Source organism: Eriocheir sinensis, chromosome 8 (genome assembly GCF_024679095.1).
Source record: "Eriocheir sinensis breed Jianghai 21 chromosome 8, ASM2467909v1, whole genome shotgun sequence".
In the NCBI taxonomy this organism is placed as follows: Eukaryota; Metazoa; Arthropoda; class Malacostraca; order Decapoda; family Varunidae; genus Eriocheir; species Eriocheir sinensis.
This window is the reverse complement of record NC_066516.1, coordinates 16,179,521-16,207,281: the sequence shown is the minus strand read 5'-3', so window position 1 is coordinate 16,207,281 and position 27,761 is coordinate 16,179,521. Positions and strand designations below refer to the sequence as shown.

Sequence of the window (27,761 nt, the reverse complement as noted above, 5' to 3'; positions counted from 1 at the left end):
TATTCAGGTAAAAAGAAAATATTTTATATACAACGCGATGTTGAGTCAGACACGTGTGAAATCTCTGGTTTGAAGTTTTATTGCAGGACTGTGTTAGGTGAGGGATATGTGGAGGAGGAGGAGGAGGAGGAGGAGGAGGAGGAGGAAAAAGAACAGCAGCAGGGAGAAGAGGAGATAACTGAGAGAACGAGGAGACAATTAAGGAACAGAGGGACAAAAGAAGAAGGAAAGAGAGGAGGAAGAGTCAAAACAAACTTTTCCTCCACCCTGCTGCCTCTCCTCCTCCTCCTCCTTCTCCTCCTCTTCCTCCTCCTCCCCCTCTTTCACATGCCCGTCGCAGCAGCCACCGCCATCACCACGCTAACAACCTCCTTCCTTTCCCTTTTCGCCGTCTCCCAAAAGGGATGCGTAATTACCGCACTACAAATTAAGCGCCTAAGAGGTGGTATGGGTGAAAAAAATCCCAGTTTAGGATAATCAGCGCCCAGATGCCATTAATGCCCCATACTCCTGTCTCGGTCTCGCTACCGTGGGCGCTAAGAACGTATCCCTGGCCCTCAAGACCATCCTGTCTTCACCCTTCTGCCCCTCCGCCATTAAGGCGTAAAGTCGCCCTCCAGATCAGGCCTCCGATGGGTCCCTGATGGAGTGGCAGATTCGGCCTGAGACTTTAACCTTCTCACTAACTGCCAATTATGCTGGTTAGTCAGGCTGTTCCGGTTTACGTCGAAAATGGGGCGGCATTAGTAATTTCGATTTTTCTTTACGAGGCGAGACTTCGAAGCTATAGCGAAGACGTGGAGAGGAATTAAGCAGTGCCATCGGTGTGTGTGTGCGTGTCTGCGTGTGTGTGTGTGTGTGTGTGTGTGTGTGTGTGTGTGTGTGTGTGTGTGTGTGTGTGTGTTACTTCAAACCAACCAGCCACCGCCGTAAATTAAAATGTGATGGGTTATGAGGTGCTTGTGGTGGTCTGGTCTGCCCTGAACGCCGGCCCCGCGGGTGTTGCTCCTCCTGCTGTTGCTGCTGCTGGGACGGCTGCTGACGGAGGGAGGAGAAGTGCAATAGCGAGCTGCAGGCGCCGACGACGAGGCGGAGAAAATCGGGGTTACGGGGCGGAAAAATCGGTCGCGTGCCTTGCCCATCCGCCAAGAAAGACGACCAATACATGGACGCTCTTTAAATAACACATTGACGAGCGCAAAAGTGAAAAAGAAGAAAGAGGAGGAATTATTCAGAGGGAAGAAGCAAAAACCGGTGGTGGTGGTGGTGGTGGTGGCGGTAATGGTGATGGTAGTGGTGGTGGAGGTGAGTGTACTGTCTTCTCTTCCTATTCCTCACCATCATCATCATCATCTTCTTCTTCTTCTTCTTCTTCTTCTTCTTCTTCCTCCTCCTCCTTCCCTCCTTTTCCTCCTCCTCCTCCTCCTCCTCCTCCTCCTCCTCCTCCTCCTCCTCCTCCTCCTCCTCCTCCTCCTCCTCCTCCTCCTCCTCCTCCTCCTCCTCCCGGTCGGTGTGTCGCGGCCTCATCACCATGAACATCATCATAATCATCATCATTATCATCAAGATGCAGTCCTGTCAACCGAGGCTCGCCACACATGTGACAGGTAACAAAGAAAGGCTTTTAATTTGTCAACCCTCCCCGTATAAAAAACGCATCATATCACATGGGGGTGAGCCGGACGCTGGACTCTGACCGCCGTGTTTCCGTTCATTCGTAGCCATGTTATAAATCTTCGTGTGCGTCTCTTGGTCCTCTCGCCCGTGCCGGCTCGTTCCAGTGACTCGTTCCCTCGTTCACTCCACACAAAGGCCCATGAAAGTAAATCCAGATAACTCATCCAAAGGTATATGAAGAGCCCTCAGAGTCGTGGTAAGTCTAGCGCTGTGTGAGGGCGGTAGACAGAGGCGGTGTTGGGCGGGCGACGGGCGGGCTATACATTGTGCTACCCGGAGAAATGAGATGAATATCAAGGAACCAGATCACTGGCTTGCGTTTATGTCAGGCTGGGCTTTAATGGTCATTTATATGTTGATGCCACTTCTTGCCTTCTTGCTCTTGTTTCTTTTGCCGAAGAATCCTGACAACTGAAGTCATTTGAGAGTTCACACAAGCTGAAACTAAAGCATTATACTTTGAAATCCGGCAATCAGTAAACAGCAACAACAACAGCTGAAGCAGAGGCAACAACACCATGCACGGGAAGCGAGAAGAAAAGGGAAGAAAAGAAGAAGAAAAAGAGGAAGAGGAGGAGGAGGAGGAGGAGGAGGAGGAGGAGGAGGAGGGGAGGTGATCGTAGTGTTCGTCTTTGTCCTGTCACTTTGTTTAGCGGGCGACCCACACCACAACGACGGCACGAGGCTGGACGGCCCGTCGCTCTTGTCCTCGAGGTCTGGGAGGAGGGAAGAAAAAGTCGCCCGTCGTGTCTGTCCTCGTGCATGGCTGTGACGGAAAAAAGAGTCGTTATTACGGATTCGTGTGCATGGTCGTGGTGATAGAGTCGTTTTTGTCCGCGTTGTCTTATAAAGGAGTCGTTCTGGGCTGTTGTAATGGTACTTAGTCGTTTTTTTGTGTGTGGTCTAAGAGAATAAGAATGATTTGCTACCACATTGCAGAAAATAGATAAATGATATAGATATAGATAGATAGACATAGAAAGATAGGTAGGTAGGTGCATAGATAGATAGATAGAGAGTTACTATACTTAATACCACATATCCGGGATTATGCGTTTCTCACTTATTCCACACTAGTCTTTTCCCCTTTGGAGATACAACTCTCTCTCTCTCTCTCTCTCTCTCTCTCTCTCTCTCTCTCTCGCTTATAAGGAAACGCAAGAAAAAATCTTATATCTAATTCCTGATACAACGGGCGGCCTTTCATTCACCCCAGTATATTCTCAGGTACATAAAAAAACGTTGGCTACCTCCACGTTCCGACCCAAGAATTAAAGGAAAAAAATATGACCATGCACACTTTCAATACACACACACACGCACACACACACACACAGACACACACACACACACACACACACACACACACACACACACACACACACAAAGAACAATTCAGAGAAAAATGCCGTTATTTCACGTTGAAAAAGAAAGCATAAAAAGATCTATTATCATACATGTAGTGAAACGATCTAGCAAAGGGAGGGAAAAATAGTAACCTACACTATACCACAACACTTCCCTAACGTAGTATGATAATTCACTAGGCGAATAACAAAAGAAAAACAATGACCAAAAAAAAAGAATAAAAAGTCTTAACACACCTTAGCGTACCTGAGTCTCCCGCGACACCTGGTTTTAGTAACACGACCAATTAAACCTCATCCTCGATCGTGAAACCCCAGAGATAAAACATCCATTAGACCTCGTTAACCCACGGACATAAAACCTCCGATAAGCCGCTCATTAGACCCAATAGACCACTGGATAAAGGCCTTTGACGTCAGCCACGCCGGGAAGGGAGGAGAGATACAGACCAAGCCAGGGTTCTTAATTAGTGTGTGTGTGTGTGTGTGTGTGTGTGTGTGTGTGTGTGTGTGTGTGTGTGTGTATTTTTGTTTGTGTGTGTAGTGTCTCTCTCTCTCTCTCTCTCTCTCTCTCACACACACATCCTTCAGTAACACACAAACAAAGAAGAATCAAGTTTGTGTGGATGTTTAGTCATTGTTTCCTTACTTCCATGATCAAGGTGAGAAATCAGAAAGGTGAAGGCGAGGAAGAGTCCATGAAAGTGGAGACAGGTGACGGCGAGGAGGAGGAGGAGGAGGAGGAGGAGGAGTTTTTGCAGAGTAAGGGAGAGTTTTTACCAGGTTGAGGTCGTGTGAGATGTGAAGTGATAGTGTCTGATTCACCTGCGCACCTCAGTCATGTCACCTGTGTAGAGCGGCGGCCATGTTGAGAGAGAGAGAGAGAGAGAGAGAGAGAGAGAGAGAGAGAGAGAGAGAGAGAGAGAGAGAGAGAGAGAGAGAGAGACGGAGTAAAACTGAAAAGAATAACGCATCGGTTTTACTTTACTTTTTGTTACATTGATTGAAAAAGATGAAACAGGAAATCGAGAAACAGAAATCTGATTGTAAAGAAAAGAAAAAAAAATAGAATGGAAAAGAGATTCGAAAAGAAGGCAACATAATAATAAAATATATATACTGCAACAAAAACTTAAAGAATAAAACCTCTCCCTAACACCCACACCCACACACACACACACACACACACACACACCCACACCCACACACACACATACACACACCCACACACACACACAAAGAGGAGAAAGAAACGGGAAACCAAAGATAGACACGCCGACACCCGCAGACTGGGCGAGAAGAAAAAGAAGAAAACGGTTAATTTCTGAAAACTGAACTTTGAAAAAAAACTTAGCTAATGTAAAGAAAAATAAAGGGAAACTAGACAGAAATAGACGAGGGTGAGTATAAGCATTGCAAGAGAGAGAGAAAGAAACAAAGAAACAGAGAAATAGACAGAGACACAGACAAACAAACAGATAGACAAATAGACACATACACACACATAGAACAAGGAAAAAATGAAGACAAAAACGAGAATACAAAAAAGGAAGAAAGAGCGTATTGAGGCGAGCGAGTGAATGAGTGAGAGAAGAAAGTGAGAGTGAAACTGAGAGGCGGAGGTGGCGGAGGCGGAGACAAAAAAAAAAAAAAAAAAAAAAAAAATCAGACACAGCAACAGTGGCAATGACGACAGTAGTAGTGATGGCGATAGTAACAATGGTAGTAGTAGTAGTGATAGTAATAGTAGAAGTAGTAGTGGTGGCGATGATTGTATTAAGGGATGTGATGGGATTGTGATGGTGGTGGTAGTGGCGGTGGTGGTAGTGGCGGTCTTGACAGCGGAAATAGTAATGGAGGTGGTGGTGGTTATATTATGTGCGGTGGTGGTGGTGGTGGCAGTGCCGCAGGAATAACAGTAAAGTGTCGGCGGCGGCGGCTGTGGAGTGAGTGAGAGTGAGAGTGGAGGAGAGGCCGTGCTGGCTTCTCGTAACGGCAGGCACACACACGGTTATTTTGCTGCCTCCCATAACATTACCAACGCCACGACCCTGCGACCCGCCCAGCCACAGACACCGCCACCACCACCACTACCACCGCCACCACCACCGCCATCACCCGCTCCAGGGACGAGGCAGACGAGGGAGACGAGTCGTTGTGCCGCCTCTCAGACGCTCCTTATACGAAAGTTTGTCCTCCTCTCCAGGTGCGTCAGGTTCTCCGCGTCACCGCTGTCTAACTGCACCCTGTTCCTCAGCCGCTGACCTCTTCTCCAAGTGTGTGTTACAGATTCTCTTTATAAAATGTCAACGTGTGGCGTTTAGCTTTTAAAAACCTTTTGAACTTTCGGAAAGTTGGGTTGTTCTTCTCCAAGCATTCCAGATTTTGTCTCTATTTGGTTAGGCCAATCTAAAGGTGATATGCTTCCTTCAGCCTGTTCAGAAACTCGGTGGCAAGGTGGGTTGGGAAGTGAACATTATCTTCATATGTTACTAAATCTTAATCCTTACTACCCAAATTAGTTCCAATAATATATTACATTTTCTTGAACAAGCTACGTGGCCAAGCCCCTCGAGATAAAAAGCAAGTAAGAAAATAATAAATCATTTTCACTCTGAAGTAAGATAATCAAGTTCTGAAACATTAATCTACGGCGAGAGAAACTGGAGCAGGCAAGGTGTGAAGGAGCCCAAATGGCGGAGGACAGACTGACTGACTGACTGACTAGCCCCGAAGCTCGACACCTCTCCTCCCGCACGCGAGGCAGCTGTGTATTACCAACTCAATGACGAGAACAAGTAATTTGGCAAGATCAGAACACGAACTCCAACAACAGAGCTGCAGCTGCTCCTTCCTGCCGCCTCGTGCACACAACTCGTGCAGGGAAACGTTCTGTCACCCGAATGCATAATCTCACCGGGCGGGAAGATGACTATACCCGCTTGCTTCCCCTCGGCGCGGGTAAAGTCCAAATTACTATTCCTGGATTGTGTGTTTGTGTGTGTCGCCCTGAGGAAGTGGCTTTCAGCATGGCATAACAAGGGGGCTGAGTGAATGTTCTTAAAGACAGGAATAAGACAGTCGCTAAGCATAGACTTGAGGGAGGTGTGGAAGGGGGATACTCCAACGGTCGAAATCTCATTAAAAAGGAAAAGAATATGAATATGAAAAAAATAAAATCAGATAAAACAGCAAAAATTGGGGTATAATTAATATGACAGGATATAAAACGAGAAAAAAATAGATAGATAGATAGATAGATAGATGATAGACAGATAGATAGATAAAACGAAGAGAAATGAGAGGAGAAATAGGAGTAGAAAGAGATGGAAAAGGAGCAGAAGGAAAAAAAAAAGAACAGAAAGCGAGACAGGGAAGAGAAAGAGGAGGAGAAAGAAACCGAAAAAGGGAAACTGAGGAGAAACATGAAAGTAAAAGAAAAAAAAATGTAGCAGAAAGGAATCGGGTAATAGAAAGATGAAAGAATCAACACTTCATCAATACAACCAGCGGAGAGCGAAGTGGCTTAAGATGAAGACAAATCTGACGCCACATTATAAGTCTTGAGAAGAGGCTCGGGCCTGATAAGTCTTGATGCGCTGGAGGCTTCTAAAGGGGCGAAGGGGTGAAGGGGGGAGGGAGGCGAGGGGCGGAGAGAGAGACAGAGAGCGAGAGAGGAAGGTTCTCTAATTAATGTACAGGATGACAAAGTTTTCCCTGAGCTGTGTTTGTTCTCGCTATCGCTCTGACCCGGGCCTGCCTCGTCGCCTCCTCCTCCTCCTCGTCCTCCTTCTTCTCTTCTTCCTTCTCTCTCATTCTCTCCTCATTGCCTTCTTCCAAAGTCTTATCCTTTTACTCCTTTTCCCTCTTCCTTATGTTCCTGTTCATTCTTCTCCTCCCCTTATGTCGCTTGTTTATCCTCTGTTTACATCATCCAATCTCTATTCCCCTGTTTTATTCTGTTTTTTCATTTCTATCTCATATGTTTTGTTCTCATCGTTCTTTCATTTTTTCATATAGATTTTACGTTCATATACATTTTCATTAATCCATTACTTCCCTACTTTTTCGAACTATATTTCATACTTTCCTTTCTCCCTCACTTTCTTCTTCTCTTCCCCTCCAAAACCTCCGTCTTCCCTTCCTCTCTCAGTGTTGACCTTTTCCCTTCTCCCTTTCCCCCTCCTGTCCTGATCCATCTTTTGTCTCTCCGGGCATTCATTCATTTCCTCCCTCCAAACAGCCTCCGCGTATCTCCCGCAGCTTCGATCTCCTCCCCTCTTCTCTCCCATTCTCTTTCCTTCAGCTTCTTTGCCTTGCCCACCACGCTTCTCCCTCCTTTTCTCTCTCCTTCCCTTTTATCATTCTCACACGCTTGTCTCTCCCTTTCTCTCTCTCTCTCTCTCTCTCTCTCTCTCTCTCTCTCTCTCTCTCTCTCTCTCTCTCTCTCTCTCTCTCTCTCTCTCTCTCCTTTTCCTTTCCTGGGTCATACAATCCCTTCCCTCCATTCTCTACTCCCTCCATTCCTTATTCTCTCCCTTTCTTCCTCACCTCTACTATTTCTTCGCATCTCTCCTTACCTTCTTCCTCCTCTCATTTCCTTTCCTTCCGAGCTTATCCTCTTCTCATTCCCTTCTTCCTTCCTTTCTTCCTCCCTTTCTCCGCATCTCTACTTACCTTCTTCCTCCTCTCACTTCTTATTTTTCGGCACCCTCCCTCCTCTCATTCCCTTCTTCCTTCCTTCATTCATTCATTCCTCTCTTTCTTCCTACTCTCCCCTCCCGTTTCTCCCTCCCATCCCTCCCGCTGTATGATGAACGGCCCTCCGGAACCTTCCCTTCAGGAGCCCCCACCCACCCCCGACGTCCAACGTAAACAGTGGGATTTATTGCTCCGTCTGCCACCATACATTACGCTGACGGAGGACCTGCTTCTACCTCCGCTGGCTTAAAGGGAAGGAGGGGAGGAAGAGGAGAAGGAGCACGGGGAGAGGACAAGGGTAGAGGAGGAGGGTGGAAGGGGAGGCGGTAAGGGATGAAGAGGAGGAGCGATGGGAAGAGAAGGACAAGTGGGAAGAGGTGTTACATAAATGTTATTGTTGGGAAAGATGTGTAAACAGGCGTGATGAATGGGAGGTGTTGCGGGGGTAGAGTGAGTGAGTGAGTGAGTGGGTAGGAGAGAGAGAGAGAGAGAGAGAGAGAGAGAGAGAGAGAGAGAGAGAGAGAGAGAGAGAGAGAGAGAGAGAGAGAGAGAGAGAGAGAGAGAGAGAGAGAGAGAGAGAGAGAGAGAGAGAGAGAGAGAGAGAGAGAGAGAGAGAGAGAGAGAGAGAGAGAGAGAGAGAGAGAGAGAGAGAGAGAGAGAGAGAGAGAGAGAGAGGTAGAGAGAGGAGAGAGAGAGAGAGAGAGAGAGAGAGAGAGAGAGAGAGAGAGAGGAGAGAGAGCCACAGAAAAAGCAAGACACAAGCTAATTAGTGTCCACATAAATCACTGATGCTGCTGCTACCGCTGCTGCTGCTGCTGATGATGATGATAATGATGATGATGCTACTACTACTACTATTTTTTTTTACGTCTTCGCCAGTGGCGCCAGTAAGCTTGCCTAGTAGGGCCTGATGGTCGGGCCCAGCCCGTTGTGGCGCAGGCGAGTGTTTATAGTGGCGCCATCTTGCATGGCTCATGCTGTCCCCCGGAGCTCATCTTTGATCCTAGAATCTAGAGTCCGGGTTGATAAGTGGTCTTCTGGACAACATGTGGGTAGTCTTAGGCCACTCGGCGGTGACTGAAAAAACCCAGCATGGTGTCACCGGGCGGGGCGCGAACCCGCGTCGTCCTGGGCGCGGCGTCGTCACGCTATTATTATTATTATTATTATCATCGTTTTTACATACAGGAGACAGATGCAAGCGTCTGAGAGCCAATTGTGGTAATGTGCGTGTCGAGGATGTTGATAATAAATAAAAAAAAATGAATAAGAATAATGATGATGATGATAATAATAAAAAATAATAATAAAATAATAATATAAAATAGAAACGATAATTTTACGTAAAAAGACAATGAAAAATATTACTTGAAGTTCTAAAAAAGATCGACAATAAAAAATTATAAAAACATATGATACGATTGACATTCTAAATCATTCTTAAAACTAAAGAGAAAAACAGCGACAAATATTCTCTCTTTATTCGCTTTTACTAATCGGAGCAGCTTTTTTTATACTATGCGACAAAAACAACCCGATAAAAAAGGAAGGAGAGAAGTGAGAGGAGAGCGAGAGAGCGAGAGCGAGGGTATGAGAGAACGAGAATGGGAAGAGTCGGGAAAGTATGACACATTCAGCTAACCTGGCAATAATGAATGATAAAAAGCGGGCTAGGCGGGTATAAGTAGACAACCCACCACCACCACCGCTACCACCCCCGCCACCACCATCACGCGGGTGTATACACAGCGCGCCACAACAATCCATCACTCATCACCCACAAATAAACCTGTTTGCCGCCGCGGACCTAAACTGGATCTCTCTCTCTCTCTCTCTCTCTCTCTCTCTCTCTCTCTCTCTCTCTCTCTCTCTCTCTCTCTCTCTTGCATATATACATTTGTTTTGTTGATTTTTGACGTCTGTTATTTTTGGATAATTGTTTTTTTTGTTTTTTTTTTGTTCATACATTCATAGGTGTGTGTGTGTGTGTGTGTGTGTGTGTGTGTGTGTGTGTGTGTGTGTGTGTGTGTGCGCGCGCCTTCAGTAGTTTAGTCATGGCTACCTCTAAACTAAGGGTCCACCACCTTACGTGCACACACACACACACACACACACACACACACACACACACACACACACACACGTACGGGTAGTTGGCCAAGAAAAGCAAAAACACGAATTCGTAAAAGTGCCGTTGTTATGTTTTCCTGCCGACGTAAATACTTCGATGAATGAACACTGTTTCTTAAGTCCTGACAGAAGGTTATGTTAGGTCACCTGGGGGCCTGGAGGGGGGAGGGGGGGAGTAGGGACAGAGGGGCTGGGGGAGAGTGTGAGGAAAGGTACGAAGGTAGGTATGAGGAAAGGTACGAGGAGGTAGTGGGGAGTAGAAACACCTGGTGGGAACAAGTGTGGGTGAAGGGAGCTTAATAAGGAGAAGGAAGAGGGACAAGGGTAGTGAGGGTGTGTAGAAGAACCAGAAAAGGAAAAGAGGTTGAAGTAAAATGGAGGCGGTAAGGGGAGGGGAAGAGTATGAGGGGAACAGAAGAGGTAAAATTATGATAAGAATAATTAGAGGCGACAGGAAGGAAAGGGAGAGCTGAAAGAGAAAGGAAAGAGACGAGGGCGAGGTAAGGGAGGTGTTTAAAATGGAAGAGAATAGGGGTGAATTAAGAATGGGACATGAAAGGAGGCGCGTGAAAAGAAATGGGGAACAAAGAAGGTAAGGTGAGGCTAATTAGAGGGAAAGCTATGAAGAAAGGGGAGTAAAGAGGGAAGGTGAGGGGAGGGAGGATGGGGAAAGGGGGGAGGAAGGGGTGACATCAGGAAAACAAAGGTAAGATGTATCTTGGATTTTCGTGTTCGTTTATCTCGTTCGTAATTCTCAGGTCTCGCGTCGACCAACAGGTGTGTGCGTCCAATTAACACGCACGCTACCTGTGAGATTACGTGCACACACACACACACACACACACACACACACACACACACACACACACACACGAGAAGGATAAGCCACCCAGTACCTTGTTTTGTTAGGGTGTGACAAGTTTTTCGTGAATGAGAGAGAGAGAGAGAGAGAGAGAGAAAGAGAGAGAGAGAGAGAGAGAGAGAGAGAGAGAGAGAGAGAGAGAGAGAGAGATTTATAGTGGCCCCCCCACACATACACTCACAAACGCCACAAGGCAAGTCTGATAGTTGAGGGAGATGCAGGAGGAAGGGGGAGGAAGAGGAGGAGGAGGAGGAGAAGGGGAACAGATTACACCCCACCCCTACAGCTCATAGATCCAACCTTACACTTCTCTTTGTTTCTCTATTGATGTCCCAGTTTTCCGCGCCTCCCATTTTCTCTCCCTTGCCCTCGACCGGTCACGGGAGGCATACAACTGAAGGGCACGATCGGAATGTCCTTTTCATCTCCGGGGCTTAAGTAAGGATTTGACAAGATTCTCGGAGGCTCGCGGGTGACAGTTCAGTGCCGCGGAGGAGCCACAGAAAGCGAGTCGGCGCGGCGCTCCCCGATTAGCCGACCTCCCCGTGAGTGGCGACAAGGATCAGACACACAAAGCGGCTCAGAGCACAGTCCCCTGGCGCCTCTTCTTCTCCATTTCGACCTTACGTTTCTGCCCCTTACCACCCCGCCCAGCCCGACCAGCTATTCACCGTCCTTTCCTAACGTTACAGCCCCGCCCCGGATTGACTATCTCTCCCTTCCCAGAGAAAAAAAACCCATGCCAGAAAGGATACAAGAAAGAGGAGTGGCATAAAAGGGTCACTGAATGTTTGTGTATCGTCCCCTGAAGGTTATTTTGCGCTCCTACGTTAAGAAGAACTGAATCATAAGTAGTTGAAAAAAAACACAATATTCAATAAAAACTCTGAGAGAGCTAGCCGCGTCTGCATACTTTACGTGAATGAATAAATGAAATCAAATCTAAGACAGCAGGAAATTCATATGTTGTCCTGTTTATCTTTCATTATTGTGTGGAATATAACAACCACATAGTCTTCAATATTCTCCTCCGCTTCAAAACAACCTTCACCCATATCCGAAAGCCGTCCAGGTATTCGCAGAGGCCAGCTAATCCACATTTTATTTGACGCTATCTCATTACACACCTCAAACTCACCTGGGAACGATACCACCTCGCCCCTCCAACAGGTAAGGGCGTAACTAAGGCAGGTGGGGACGCGGAGGCACATCCATAATCACCTAACTCAACTTACTACTTCCCTAACTAATCCCTAATTGCATCTGGGCGTCCCGAGTAACACCTCACACGAACCTGCTCACTGATAATTAGCTCATCGCGACCCGGGGACCTGCACATCCCATTAGGCAGACACGCCCTCGCTGATACCCTCCCTTAATAAGCTCCTTTTTTTCCTCTCCCTCCACCACGCATTCGTTTTTCAGAGGCCGAGACTAGGACTGGGGACTTGAGGGGGACCGGAGGAGAAACTGATGACTGATGAATGGAATGATATATTGGTCTGGCACCTATCGAAAAGAGGGTTAAGGGGAGGTGTAATGGGGAGGGGTTGGGCTAATGGGGGAAGGTTATGAGGAGGAGGGTGCGTGGTTTCTAAATAAAGGGGTGAAAGGTTAAGGGAAAGGTGTAATACTGAGAGGTTAATGGGGAAGGTTATGAGGAGGGAAGGGTACGTGGTGTATAGATAAGGGAAGGGGTTTTATGGGGGAAGGGTTAAGTGGGGCGTAGAGGGGTTAGGGTTAAGGGGTGAAGGGAGCGTGGTTACATATTATTAGTAGCGGGTTATCTAATGTGTCTGGCCCTCTTTGGCGCCCTCTCGTGACGACTCCATAAAGTTAATGTTCCTAATTGTATGGTTTTAATGATCTGGATGTCAGGCAATAAGATTTCTCGGCTTCTAATTGAATATCTTTTCCACTAATTTATTTTTATACGTGACGACGGGTTTTCTATTGTTAATTACTTCGTTAACTGTTAAATAATGCACGCAGATTAATGCGACACGTCTTCTGTGTTGGATACTAGGATTTAATATCGATCTTATGACATAGAAACATGTTCGTGTGCTTGAAACGAGGGGAACGAACTTGGCAGCAGCACGATGAAAAATAAAAGACATCAAAATTAGATCAAAAGGCCTCACATTCACACACTTTTTCTTTGTACCGTATAATTATCATCATCATCATTATTACTCTCATTATTAACATTATCATTATTATTTTTATTATCCTTATTATTATTATATTAGATTCGCGGTGTCACTTCCTGGTCACTTAATCTTCCTAAATCTGGAGAGGATGTTTTGGCACTAAATGTACAACTAAGAGTGGCGGAAAGAGGGGGAGGGGCCTGTGTGTGTGTGTGTGTGTGTGTGTGTGTGTGTGTGTGTGTGTGTGTGTGTGTGTGTGTGTGTGTGTGTGTGTTGCGGATAGAAATAGTTGACAAAAACGAAACCCTAACATATAATAGAAAAATAATTACAGATTTTTCGTTAGATTATTTTTTGGGGGGAAATGTTGTCTCGAAGGGGTAAGGGAAATATCTTTTTATACACTAGTTAAATGTTGTCTATTTTTTTCTTAGTTGGCATTCAGTTCTTGATAGTTACGAGAAACGATGCGATGGGTCGTGCATACAATCGACTGTTCTCTAAACTCATGCCTCGCTGTAGTAAAAAAATGTATCGGCCCCGGCTGATTTATCTGAACAATCGGCTCATGTTTAGCGATATTTGTTGTTCCATTTTAAATCGCTTCCGGGCAAAAGCCATTTTTAATTAATAGTTCGATGTAAATATTTTTGTTCCGTTTTGCGTTGCGAGTCGTAAAGCGGAATGGTGTTGTCGTAACTAATAGAAAGCATCGTTTGCTTGTTGATTCTTCATTTGCTTCATGATTTAGGCGTTCGCGTCCATTGCTCGCCTCCCAGGAACGCTATTTGATATGAATATTTTCGTAAATAGTGTATCAGGGACGATTAGATTGCCAAAGTTTATTCATCTTCGTATCAACAAAACGGAATTAGTACGCTTAAATATGCAATCATAAAAGTCATAATATAAATAAACAAACAAATAAACAAATGAATAAGAAAATACAAATGAACACAGCAATCAATACCCTTTTAAACAGTTGCATTTCGTTTCGCCGCCGCCTTTCCCACGGACTCGGCTTGTACAACAGACACAACAACAGGCTAATTGGCTTGTTCCCTCGTCTGGCACTGAACGCCACCATTGTCACTCCTCCGCCTAACAGTACAGTGACTCGGACCGAAGCCAAGAATCTTCCTCCGCGGGGCAGCAATTTCTCAGCAACCCACTTAAGCTGAGAGTCAAAAGAAGGAAGAAGAAGAAAAAAAAAAAAAAGAGTTGGAGACGTGAACACCCCAATCACGTGGCCAGGTGGTGGTGATGGTATGGTGGTGGTGGTGGTGAGGATGACTGTGAAGGTGGTGACAGTGGTTAGGTTAATGATGTAGATGGTGGTGAGTTAGTGCATGCATGGTTGGTGGTGCACGGCAGGCAAGAAGGAAAGAAGGGAGGAAAGGAGAAAAGGAGAAGAAAAATGAAGGAACAGAAAAAAACTTATACTTGGTCAACAAAGGGGGGCCATTTTTCAAGACCTTGGCAGTGAATTTAATCGGTACTCTTTAGCTCCGATCGATATACATGCATAGGTGCGTCTAGCTGGAGAGAGGGAGAGAGAGAAAAAAATGGACCTGATGAATAAATGAGTAACGAGGGAATCAACCTTATGACGGACTGTACATCACATTCACGCGAGTTGCTAAATGAGGTTCGATTCAACGTGTGGTCGATTAACGTTCCTGCGACACACAACTTTACCACTTCTGAAACTTTTTTTTCTCCTGTAAACAAAATGAGTCACACAAAATAAGCCATCGTTGAGGACATCTTAAAACAACCTAGTTACCAAAATTCCGAAGTTCATTAGTTATATGGGTAGTTTTTATGGGAACTAGTTTGTTTGTGTTATAAATGAAAGATATCTACATCAAAAAGTATATGCAGACAAGCTGAATGATAGAAAACAAAGTGAAAGAAAAGGAAGGAAGGAAATCAGGAAAGGAAGAATAAATAAATCCAAGGAAAGGAGGACAGTCTGATTTTGCTAAGGAAAAAAAAAAATGTGTGAAGGGTGGCGAGGGGATCATGTGGCAGAGCAAGAGAGCAAAGTCCTCAAGCTGCCCAGGTGAGTCGCGTCATAACAGGTAAACAGGAAGATGAAGAAGTAGCCGGGCAGGTGCGCGGCGCTCTCTGATCCGGTGTGTGTGAGATGTATCCCCTGCCACGAGACACGGAATATCCCGAGACAACCTGATTACCGCTCTTTATCTTCCTTGAATTTCTTACTTTCGCCCTTCGTTTGCTTATTCTAAAGACACAACGCAATCATCCAGTCTAGGAGTCGCGCTTTAGAAATATTGATGAATGTAAAAAGGAAGAACAGCATAACTAATACAATTGTGGCTGTGTAGTATGATTAATGTAAACTATTCCATAACATTATTTTTTTTGTGCCGAATTTCCTTTCCTTGCTCCCTAAGATTTGCAATAGAGCCATTGAATTATTTTGGTATACCTGTAGGACTGACTGACGGAAGAATAAGAAAGACGATTACTGCTTATATTTAGTTAATCTACACATGTGAATTTCGCTGCTGACATTCAGGGATATTCGGCGCTACATAGAACGCACCACACAATGTTAATGAATGAATGAATGAATGAATGGTGAAGGTTCAAAGTCAGTCAAGACCCTTACATAGTATACGCCTTCAATAAGTTATACCTTTACACGAAAATGAGCCATCGTGGAGAAAAGTGTTCACCGGCTTACAGTATCAAACCAAATCATTCACTTACACTAACGCTCTCCTAAGAAAATTCAAAGCATTACAGACAACCGCGACAGACGGACCGGTTCACAAGGAGGTCAACAGTCACTGAACGATTGACTGACTGACTGAATATATAGATGACTAACTGACTGACTAATTGCATCACAGGAAACAACGCAGGATGAAATCGATTCACGTTTCACAAAAGGCGATATTATTTCTGAACATACCCTCTAACAGAGCCAAGGTGGGTGATTGGAAAACGGAAAATAATGAGAAATGTATGCAAAATGAAGGAAGAAAGATTGAAAAACGAGGAAAACAAAGAAGAAATAAAACATACACGGAAAGGAAGAATGGAAGGAGAAAAAGAGCGGAATAAGGACCAGGAAACATATCAACGACAAAACTAAAAATAAACAGAACACACGAACAAAATTTTGACAAGACAAATAAACGAATAAACAACCAAAAATAAAAATAAAAGAATAGGGAAAGGGGGAAGTTTAAAAATACTGTAGAAAACCGATCAAGGGCCACGAGGAGTGAGGAGGGGGATCGGCTGAAGAAGTGAGGGAGTGTGAGGACGAAGTGTGAGAAGTGAATCGGGAGGTGGGGGGGGGGGGGGGTGAGGACGTCGTGTGAGGAGGAGCGAATCGGGGGCACCTCGCTGACTTGTCCTGTAGCAGCAAAAACATGATCAGGGTGAGAGAGTGCGCCGTAAACCCGTCAGTCCGAGTCGTTTTCGAGAGATAAGTGAACTCGCAGCCATGTTGTTTTATCGCCTTCCCGGGAGACAGAGAACGAGAGAGAGACGGCGACGGAGATAGAGAGAGACAGTGCCACTTAGCTGAGAGAGAGAGAGAGAGAGAGAGAGAGAGAGAGAGAGAGAGAGAGAGAGAGAGAGAGAGAGATAGAGAGAGAGAGAGACTGAGAGAGTGGGAGTTAGCGCGAGAGAGAGAGAGAGAGAGAGGAGAGAGAGAGAGAGATACAAGAGAGAGAGAGGAGGAGGAGGAGGAGGAGGAGGAGGAGGAGGAGGAGGAGGAGGGGTGTGAGGCGAGAATGTGTAACGGAGATGTGAGTGTGAACTGTGAACTGTATGATGGGGCTGAGTAAACAGAGATGGCTAGGAAGAGGAGGAGGAGGAGGAGGAGGAGGAGGAGGAATACATAGGAATACATAGGAAGAACAGACACCAGAAGACCTATCGGTCTATGGGGAGGGTGTCTGTTTACTACCGCTACTACTAGTAATCTACGTGTGGTAGAACAGGACAGAATAGATGAAGGAGGAGGAGGAGTGCCACAGGGGAACACTCTCGGGGGGACGACAGATTAGGTTCGTCCGTCAGCGGGTCAAAAGGGAGTCGTGTGTGTGTGTGTGTGTGTGTGTGTGTGTGTGTGTGTGTGTGTGTGTGTGTGTGTGTGTGTGTGTGTGTGTGTGTGTGTCGTTCCGCCTTTGCCTTTATATTCCTTTCCTTCCTACCACCTAGTCCTCCTTTTCCTCTCTCCTCCTCCTCGTCCTCCTTTTTCATATTCGTTTGTTTGTCCCTCTGTACACCAATTTTCACATCTTATTTTTCCTTGCGTAATTTTTTCATCGCTGGAATTGATGATGTAAAAACAAGATTACATTTTTATATAATATTAATATTTTTCATTATTTGAAAATTCACTTGTTCTTCAAAGCTGACAATGAGAAAATCTTTTCTTCACTGTTTAAATACACACACACACACACACACACACACACACACACACACACACACACACACACACACACACACACAATGCCCACTTTTCCTGCGTCTCTGCGGACTACCTCCTTCGTGAACTTATGTGTGTAGGTATTTTCCAACCCTTTCTTTCTTCGTCTACTTACAGCCACACACCCACTCACACCCACACCAACTCCCCCCTCCCCACCCACTGCCCCAACCCCCACACATCCTATCATCCCCCTAACACAGCCAAAAGAAAAAACCTTCCCAGCATCCCGCCCGACAACCTAGCCGAGCGAAACACCGCCGCCACCTCCTCCTCGACTCACTCACCGGCGCGACAAACATCTTAGAAAAACACTGCCAACACCACTGCCACAGGCGCGTGTCATCCCCTGGCCACCTAACGGATCTGCTCTATCTGTCCACACGTCGCCCTCACCCCGAACACCCTTTGTCTCCCTCACCCCGGCCACCTTGTCTCCTCCACCTCAACCATCTCCTGTCTCCCTCACCCCAATACCTATCTTTCTTCCCTCACTCCATCCACTCTCTGTCTCTTCCCTCACCTCACCATCCTCTTTCTCCCTCACCCAAACCATATTCTATCTCCCTCACCCTAATACCTGTCTTTCCTCCCTCATCCAACCACCTTTTCCTCCCTCATTCCAGGTCCTATGTTTCCTTCCTTACCTAACTACCTTTTATCTCCCTCACCCCAGCACCTTTTATCTCCCTCACACCTACACCCTTCTGTCTCCTCCATGGCGACACCCTTTCTCCCCCCTCCCTCACCGTGATCCCCACTCCTTCTCTCACTTCAACCGTCCACCCGCCCTCAGCCTCTCATCACCTTCACCCCTCATCACCACCTATCGCCACCTTCAGCCTTCATCCTCATCACCACCTCCTTAACAAAACGCTCTCCTCTCCTCCCCCCGCCATTCCCTCACCAGCACTACCTTCTCTTCTCACCATCTCCTTTACCCCTCTTAAAAAAAAAAAAAAAAAAAAAAACGAAGACAACAAAAACGATGAGATAAAAGAATGAAAAAAGAAAAGAAAAAGAAAACACTGGGCTGCTAGTTATGGATGTGTGGGCGAGGAGGGAAGGGGAAAAAATTAAGTTCATGTCCATCTGTGTTCGGTAGTTCGCCCCTCGGATGTTGCGTCCCTCATTCCCACGGTCGCTGCAATCTGAGGTGACAGTGTACCTTTACGAGCCACACGTTGCCAAGTAAAGCAAAATATGTCATCGAGTGGGGAACTTTTCACCTGCTTACGTATGTGCTGCTTACCTACCTGCATATCTGCCTGCCTGCCTGCTTCTGGTGTATGTACTAACTTAACCTACGTAAGCTGATACGATGTTTCTTTTTGCATAATTTTGTTACATATGAAAAAGCACACGCGCACGTACATTATCTTACTCTTCTCATACGCACAAACACAAAACAACTATCCTGACAAACTGTTAAATAAAACAAACAAACAAAACGGCTAAGCAGAAAATTATAAAAAAATCTTTTAAGAAAAGGGAGATAAAGTACACAGCCACTTGACAGGTAAATACTTAACTTGACAAGGTAAGCTGTTGAAATATTTTGTCAAAGTGTCCATAATTCACGGGGGATACAATAACATGCTAAGGGCATCAACAATACATGTCGCGATAAATATGAGGCATGCATGAATTATCGGCCGCACTCGATGGCTTTTCAATGTTTTGTTGGACCGAAGAGGCGTGACGAAGGTAAAGCCTCCGCGTGCATGGCCAGCAGCGAGGCGTCGGGCGGGGAGTTACTGCCAAATGTTTAATGCTGCCGCTATATTTAGTGGTCAAACGATATTGCTTATATCCGTGTGACATTTCAATATGCTTCAGTCTATTTATTTTGTTAAGATTGTGACGAAAACGAGTAATATCTACTTGTACGATAGCTTGTGTTTTTTATGAAATTTTAAGTGATCAATATTTCAAAGCACTTTAGTAAACAACAGTAATATCATTGCGTCTAATAAATCAAGACACTATTATTCCTATGTATTTTAGAGTGTTCATAGCGGAAAATAACGTATTTGTTCAACAAGCGCAGAGTAAGTCATGCTGTCTTAAATATGTTTCGCTTACAAGAACAATGAACTACTTCTAACAAATATGAGTTATTTAGAGGAAAGCTCAGACATAACGTAAGCCAAAGTACTGAATAAGATTAATCTACATTATAATCCTTGTTACGCTAAATTAAAATGGTTAGTGCACTAAATATGTTTAATACAACCGTTGCCTGTGGGAGAATGTAACGAAGGCTAAGTTTTTATTGATCCCTTGTCACATTCTGTCAGCATTATTATATATTTACCAGCGGTTGAGAGGAGTCTTCTTCACACCAGTTACACCTTGCCAAAACGAAACTCTCATCCAAGAACTAGAAACTAAACTAAACAGAAACTAACATGGACCCGGGATTGAATTTTACCCACAACAATAATACCAGTTTGTATAAAGGCTCCTATACGTTTTTTACGTAACCTTATGAATCAATGAATGTACTAAATAGCGGAGCGTGACTCAGCAAGCCACGAGCATGACAGTAATAAAAAAAAAACACTATAAATTTGGTCCCACTGTCCATTGTCATGCGTAGTTGCATTGGGTGTGGCGGCATAACTAGTTCATCGATTCACGCCGCCAGCTAATTTGTTCCTCAGATTTAATCTTCTATCGGCAAAGTACTTTTATTAGTTTAAGGATCACACAGGAAATGAAAATTTGCATGGCGACTATATACAGAAAATAAATCATATTCTTAGTAATCTTTTAAAAGGCTCTTATAGGCATGACAAATTCTTACTATTCACGAGAAAAAGGCAAGGAGAGTAACTGTTCGAAAGAAAAAAAAGACTCCTTCGACTATAGTCGGTTCAGGGTGTGTGAGAAATTCTTCGTCTCGTCTGTGGAAAATTTATTGACCCAGCCATCATTTGAGAAGATTTGACCTTTTAGCAAGCAGACAGATTACCGACATTCTCAGACAAGTGGGATATTAAATGGCGAGGAAAATTTGTTCCCATCTAATTTCAACAAGTCTTCTAAAGGGTGTACTTCCTTATTTCGCCAGATCACGACTGTAGGAAAAAAGGATAGTGAAATTATTTTCAGATGAAAAAAATACTTTCTTTCATAAAAATAAAAAAAATCATAAACTAATAAATTGGTTTCTATTTCCAGCTCGTTTAATATATTTCACTGCATTGACTCTGCATTTGATACCAGGTAATAAAAAAAAGAGCAAAGGCAACACATGCACCATGACTAGACTCTTTTCCCCACCTGATGTAAGTTAATAGATACCTACGACATTTACCGGACACCTGCCGTCACCATCAGCGTCATTCTCAAGTTCCTCTTTTTCCTCTCACCCTGATAGTGACGGAGACCAAGGTTGAGGAAGGCGAGGGCCAGACGGAGCTTAAGTCATGCGAGGGCGGCGTGGTGGCGAACAGCAAGGCGGTGACGGCGGCCATCTCCCCCACCCCGACCCTGCACCCGTCCCCCAACCCCAGCATCCACTCCGCCAACCCCTTCACCGTGCCCAAGGGGGAGAAGGCGAGCCTCATGGTGCGTAGACAAGCTGTTTTCTTCTGTGCATGTGAAAGTTATGTTTCTGCGTGTGTGTGCGCGTGCGTGTGTGTGTGTGTGTGTGTGTGTGTGTGTGTGTGTGTGTGTGTGTGTCATGCATGGATTGCTCGCTTCTACTAATATACACGTATGTATATTTTCTGCTCTAACGATTTTTTATTTATTAAATTCAAATTAGGAGGTGAATAGGCAACACCTGCCACATTCAAGTTCTTCCCAAACAATTTTTATATGATACTTGAAGCGCTTGAGTTTAACTATGAAAACAAAATGAATAGAAATACATGACTTGGCCCATGTTTGCTTTGCGATTCAAAACATATAATTTTTGTTTGACTACACCTGCACAAAAATACTTATAACACTACTGCATAGCCTCCTTATGTATACAAACAATACAAAAGTCTATAAGCACTGACATTTTTCGTTAAACATGACAAATCACTGTATCTGTTTATCCTTATTGAAATTTAAGAATACGAAATATAGCAGAAGTAGAAAGTATTACGGAGACGATAGTGATGTCAAAACTGATATGGTTTGGTCATGCGTAGTGGGATGAGAAGAGGAGTATATATATATATATATATATATATATATATATATATATATATATATATATATATATATATATATATATATATATATATATATATATATATATATATATATATATATATATATATATATATATATATATATATATATATATATATATATATATATATATATATATATATATATATATATATATATATATATATATATATATATATATATATAAAATGAATGGAGAGCATTTTGAAGGAAGATCAGGGTGGAGACGGATGCTTGTAGTAAAGTGGAGAGATGAACTTTATGCGAACTTACAAAGAATAGAAGATGCAATAGATAAGAAAAATAGGAGAAAAGTCGGAAACAGCGTCAACCTCTGACTATACGGAGCCGACGAAAATAATAATAATGTTGATACATATAACAATAATAATAATAATAATAATAATAATAATAATAATAATAATAATAATAATAATAATAATAGAAAGAAAAACAAGTATAATAATAATAGGAAGAAAACGAGGAAGATTAAACTTAAGGCTAACTGCGCGTCCCTTCACAATCTAATAACCTCTTGAAGGCCACGTTTATCTTCGTTCCGCGTGTCAAGGTCAAATATTTAGCAAAGTGATAGGAAGTGAGTATCTGATTGTAAATATTAAGTATTTGCTTAACTCTTATCAGACAAACATTTGGACTTTTCCCTCAAACCAGCGGTAATAATGTTCGTTCAGGTGGAAAGATTTGATTGTTATTCATTAACGTGTTACTGTCCGAGGAAAGTTATTCTCCTTTACGTTTTCTTTGTCTTCGTTTCCTCTCCTGAACGTATTGGTGAAAGGACGAGGAGGAACTTATGATTACCTCACCTCTAACACCTGGTCACTCGCACTTTCCAGCACCTTTTACGGACCACTGATACGCACGGTATTTTTTTTTATAAACGTAATACACACGCCTATCAGTCTACAGCAACACGTAATGATATATATTGCAATAGATCATGAGATGGATCCAGCAGTCACGGCAGCAATGGAAAGAATGGCATGAGAAAACCAGCACTAGTGAACGCAGATACTTTTTTTTTATTTATCTCTATCAGAAAGAAATTACATGCTTCATTTTTTCAATACGTATTACAAAGTAGCGAGAACCCCTGATCCACTGACCCGCGCTGTGGTAGTGGAAAAAGCACTGAAAGCTGACCTATATAACACCATTTGCATGACGTCCTTTTGGCATAAAGCAAATCTCTCCCCACAGAGTGACTGCGCCGTGTCTCTACCCTCGGCAAAACCTAAGATATGGTCGCTGGCAGACACGGCAGCATGCAAGACACCCCCGCCCACAGGTGGAGTGGGCGGCCCACCTGGGAGTGGCTGGCTGGCGGGCGGCACCACCTTCCCACTGCCGCCCACCATCCCGCCCGCCCAACAACAGTACCCACACAGCACCCGCTTCAACCACCTCATGTCCGGCGGCGTCAACCCCGCGCAGTACATGGGCGGATACAGGTGTGTGTTGTGTTGCGTTGTAGCTATGCGCTACATTAGCTTATTGTGTATCTCATTTATATACGTCAGTGTGTGTTGAAGGCCATTTTTATATTACTATACTGCCAAGGTTTATCACGCCTATACCTAGAAATTAATGCCAGTTTGATGCAGGTGATTTACATTCAGTAATAATTTCGGGCAGATACAGATTCCCATACGGTGCAGTCTGTGTTGAGAGGAACATTGTGCGTCGTTATGCATATTCCTAACTCATTACTGTTTGCCGGTGTCCTCAGGCAATATTGATTCCCGCCAGTATGGAGTTGCTGGCGGTGTTGTGTCAATGTTTCAGCAGCTGTCACTCCGTCCTTGCAATGTATCGCTGACTCCTCATGTTGTTGTCTCAGTGACGGCGTGGGCACCGATACGCCCCCCCAGACACCGCCCAACGTGAAGGGGCAGCAGGGGCAGCAGGGGCAGGGGGCGGGGCTGCTGGGCTCAGGCAGCTTCCTCGGAGGATCTTCCTCCGGTAGCTACGGCAGCAACATGGGCGGCCTATCCTCCTGCTCCCGCGGCTCCACGGCGCCCCTGTCGGCCCAAGGGGTGGGTGGCGGCGCCTCCGTCGGTGACGCGAATCTCCATCAGCGATACCAAGGTGGCAACGGCTCCCACGCCGCCACGCACGGCGCCAACACCGTCACCTCTCTTGCCAACACCGCCTTCACGCCCGTCTACAAGAAGTAAGTTGTTCCTATAGTTGCTTCAATGCGAAAATAACTGAAATATTGTTATGTATCCCATAAAACTTGTATCTCTAGTGCCACAAGTCAGCAGCACACAAACCTCTGTGGCTCAGGTGTGTGAGAGGCTCCGGGCGCCTTCTGGTTCGTGCGGCGGACTAACCATCGGTTCTCATTCCAGTGCCCAGCAGGGAAGCCAGCAGGTACCACAACAGACGCCGCAAATGGCGACTCAACAGCAGATGCCGTGCCAGCAGGCGCAGCAGGTACAAGGGGGCCCCGTCACAGCAGGACCCTACGTGTCGTGAAGCCAGTGTAATCAGCAGGTAGGTGAGGACATGTCTACGGCCGCCATCTGAATTCATCCCCGGTGGCGGCTCCTCAGTAGGAGGGTTGCCCTAATTGCCATTAATAACGTAGTATAAAGTGCCGGCAACTATTACCTCCCAGATTACCTACATACTTGCTTTGCCCGGCGAGGGACGGAAAGAATACGCACGAGTTGATTGTTGCGCCGTGGCCATCGGGCGGCGGGCGTGGCAGCGACACCTTCAAAGCCGGGCTGATCTCGCAGGCTGAGGCGCTCCTTGAGTGTTCGTTTATCTGGCCCAAACACCTGCGGAGAGGACTCTCCTGCAAATGAACTCCTGGCGACTAAGACACGAGTATATTCGCGGTTCTTCTGTTTAAGCAAAGATTCTGTACAGTCTGGACACGTAAGAGAATACAAAGGTTGGAATGGTGGCGGTGGCGAGGTCTTCGTCGAGGTGCATTCAGGGACCGGGACGCGGGGCTCTCAGATGCCGGTCACTCGTCGCAAGGTTTGGGTGGTGATCGGCGTCGCGATAGGCTGATAACCAGGACCCTCGCTCGCCAATTTCAGGAAGATTTTTCGCATTTTTCTTCACCCTGTTTGTTTAAAGTTTCAACGCTGACGAAAAATAGTCAGCCGTGTGGCCACTATAGAAACAACTTGCCCCTAAGAAAAAGATAATTAAAGAAGGAATTAGCAAGCGTTAAAATGGGGAACAAAGGGGAGAGAGAACGAGAGGGGCAAAAAAGTTTCTTGAGGAGTTTAATTAAAAGAAATTAAATATTCGGTTCGCTCCTCTGTATGGAGGGGACGGTTGTCTGTTAGTGAATTATGCATAAGGCGCCTTTGTTTGGATTCTGCCACAATTAATTAGCGTCGCCTGATAACGATTAATTGTGACATTTATATTAAGCGGCGAGACACTTAACGCCGAGCTGCGTCGGGATGAGCGTTAAAAGAGGCACTGATGAACGTCCCCGCGGCTGCAAATCCACCACCGCCACGACCACGAAGACGACGAGGAGGGAGAGGCGCTGCGACTGGAGGGAAGAGGAAGAGAGCGGTGGGTGTTGGTGTTCGTGTGGCAGGGGTAGTGGTGGAGGGGACGACAGTGGTGGGAAGGAGTATAGGAAGATATTACAGTCGTCATCTATAAGAAACCCACGAACACCTCAGGAATCAATGAGATCGTAAGTTTGCTTCAAGTGACCTAATAATTCTAGATAATTTTTGGGGTGTACGAATGAACACACACACACACACACACACACACACACACACACACGCACACACACACTCAGTAAGCCTTGCCGCCGTCCTTGCTAGTCCTTCCCTCCTTCGCGTAGCTTCGTCACGTTCCTCAGCGCGCGGCGGACGAGGCGGCGAGGTAAACACAGACAACAACACTCCCTCCCATTACCCCCCCGGAGACGGCGAGAGAGGCCAAGGGACGGCCCATTAAATTCGCAGCTCCCGCCGAATAATTCAACCCTTCGCCGCCCAAGTCAAGGAGGTCAGCCGCGGCGCAATCAAACTCGCCTCAACGGATGGCCGACCACAACACCGAGTGACGTCACGAGCACGGCGGGGACCAGCCAGCCAGCCAGCCTCGGGGCCCTTGACTTCCCGCCGCCATCTGGGTCGTGTGATGTCCACCCGAGCAGCAGCCGAAGAGCACAAGCTGTGGCCGTGTGTTTGCGGGTCATGGGGTCAGCAGCGTCCGTCCTCCAGCGACCTGATCCTCACTCCCCGAAGCCTTTTTCATTGGTGCCTGCACTGTAATTTCGATATCATTCCCCTTTCTTTTTTTTTTGCTTTTATTCGTTCTTGTTTTTTCTCCTCCTCCTCCTCCTTCTTCTCCTCCTCCTCCTCCTCCTTCGCTCCATGTCCTCTCTGTGGGTGCTTGGATGAAGACATGAGCAGCGGCCGCATGTGAGGGTGGATAAGTAGAGCCATACAAGAGACCGCCACTGCCGCCGCCTCCGTTACCGCCACAACAAGTCGCCGCCGCCACATCCTCTGTCACTACCGCCGCCGTTCTGAGTTCTAAGGAGGAGCGCGCTTTGAAAAATAAACACACGCCGGGAGTCATACGGCAACTTTGATTGAAGAAATGAATTATCGGTCACGCCATCTCCTTCGTCCGCGTTCAGATATCCTCGGACTGGTCGCAGCGAGTCTCAAGGGCGCTGAGCGGTGGTTAAGGAAAGGGAGCGCTGCTTGGAGGGGCCCCGCACTGCATCCTCGACTAAGTGAAGCCAACGTGTAATTGTTTGTAGAGGCGGAGGATGTTACAAAGCCTCATTATGGGAAATTATTTGTATAAGTTTGGCGATTCTCAAGAGGCAGCGTTTACTTGTGTTATTGAAAGGCGTAAGATAAAGAGTTCGGTGGTGTTTCTATATCTGTCTGTCTGCCTCTCTGCCTCCCCCTCCCCCCCCCCCTTTCTCTCTCTCTCTCTCTCTCTCTCTCTCTCTCTCTCTCTCTCTCTCTCTCTCTGGGTCACTTCCTATTTCATGTCTCCCTGATGGTCTTTCCTCCTCCTCCTCCTCCTCCTCCTCCTCCTCCTCCCCCTCCTCCTCCTCCTCCTCCTCCTCCTCCTCCTCTCCATCATCATCATCCTAAGTTATCCCTGCGCTCGCTGACGTTATATTAAGTAAAGGGAATCGTTGCGGTGCCTCCGTAATTGCTCAACGAAAAACAATAATTATGAATAGGACAAAATGAGATACAACTTGTGCGGGACCTTGTTAGGGAGGACGTTGTTGTTGTTATTGGTGGTGATGGTGGTGGTGGTGGTGGAGGTGGAACAAAGGTGAGATGAAAAAGGATCAGAAACAAAGATCCATGGTGTGTGTGTGAGATAGAAGGAGAGCTGAAGTCCCCGGGGGGGTGGGGAGAAGAGAAACTATTAGAGATGGCAGACGAAAGACAGGATGACAAATGAAAGGCAAGAGCAGAAGTTAATAAAAGGAAAGGAATGGAAACGTCTGACAGTGAGGAAAAAAAAACATGAAAAGAGGAATGAACGAGAGAGAGAGAGAGAGAGAGAGAGAGAGAGAGAGAGTAAGATGAAGGAAGGAAATGAGTTACGAGAGTTGGTAGAAAGTCGGGCAGGTGACAGGTAAAGAGAGGGGGGGGGGGGGGGTGAGCACCTGGAGGAGGGACATTATTATTACCATCTATACCTGTGCCTCACCTGACCTGTGGGGTGAAGAGAGACTGTGATGATGCATGGAATCGGTGCAGAGGAGGATGACTAAGATGATTCAGGGGTTGAGAAACTTGCCATACGAGGAAAGACTCAAACAGTTAAACTTGCATACTCTAGAAAGGCGAAAGGTGCGTGGAGACATGATCGAGGTTTATAAATGGATGAAGGGCTTTAATAAGGGAGACATTCATAAGGTTTTGTTGGTAAGAGAACCGGGTAGGACACGAAGTAATGGGTTTAAACTGGATAAATTCAGATTCAACAGGGACATAGGCAAAAATTGGTTTACTAACAGGGTGGTGGATGAGTGGAATAGGCTTAGCAGTCATGTGGTGAGTGCCAATACAATTGTCACATTCAAAAATAGACTAGATAAATTCATGGACAGCGATATTACGTGGGGTTAGATACACGGGAGCTTAGGGTCAAAGGAGCTGCCTTGTACAGGCCTACCGTCCTCTTGTAGACTCCTG

The 27,761-nt window shown here is 45.6% G+C and overlaps 1 protein-coding gene across 1 annotated transcript in view; it reads left to right on the top strand.

Moving 5' to 3' along the window:
• LOC126995601 (homeobox protein caupolican-like) overlaps positions 1-27,761 on the top strand; it is a 149,110-nt gene that overhangs the window by 115,321 nt on the left and 6,028 nt on the right. Inside the window, exons 6-9 of the mRNA XM_050855297.1 lie at positions 20,756-20,946; positions 22,789-23,039; positions 23,429-23,761; positions 23,943-24,087. Coding sequence (XP_050711254.1) covers positions 20,756-20,946; positions 22,789-23,039; positions 23,429-23,761; positions 23,943-24,069 — 902 coding nt within the window. The 3' untranslated portion in view covers positions 24,070-24,087. The remainder of the gene's footprint in view (positions 1-20,755; positions 20,947-22,788; positions 23,040-23,428; positions 23,762-23,942; positions 24,088-27,761) is intronic.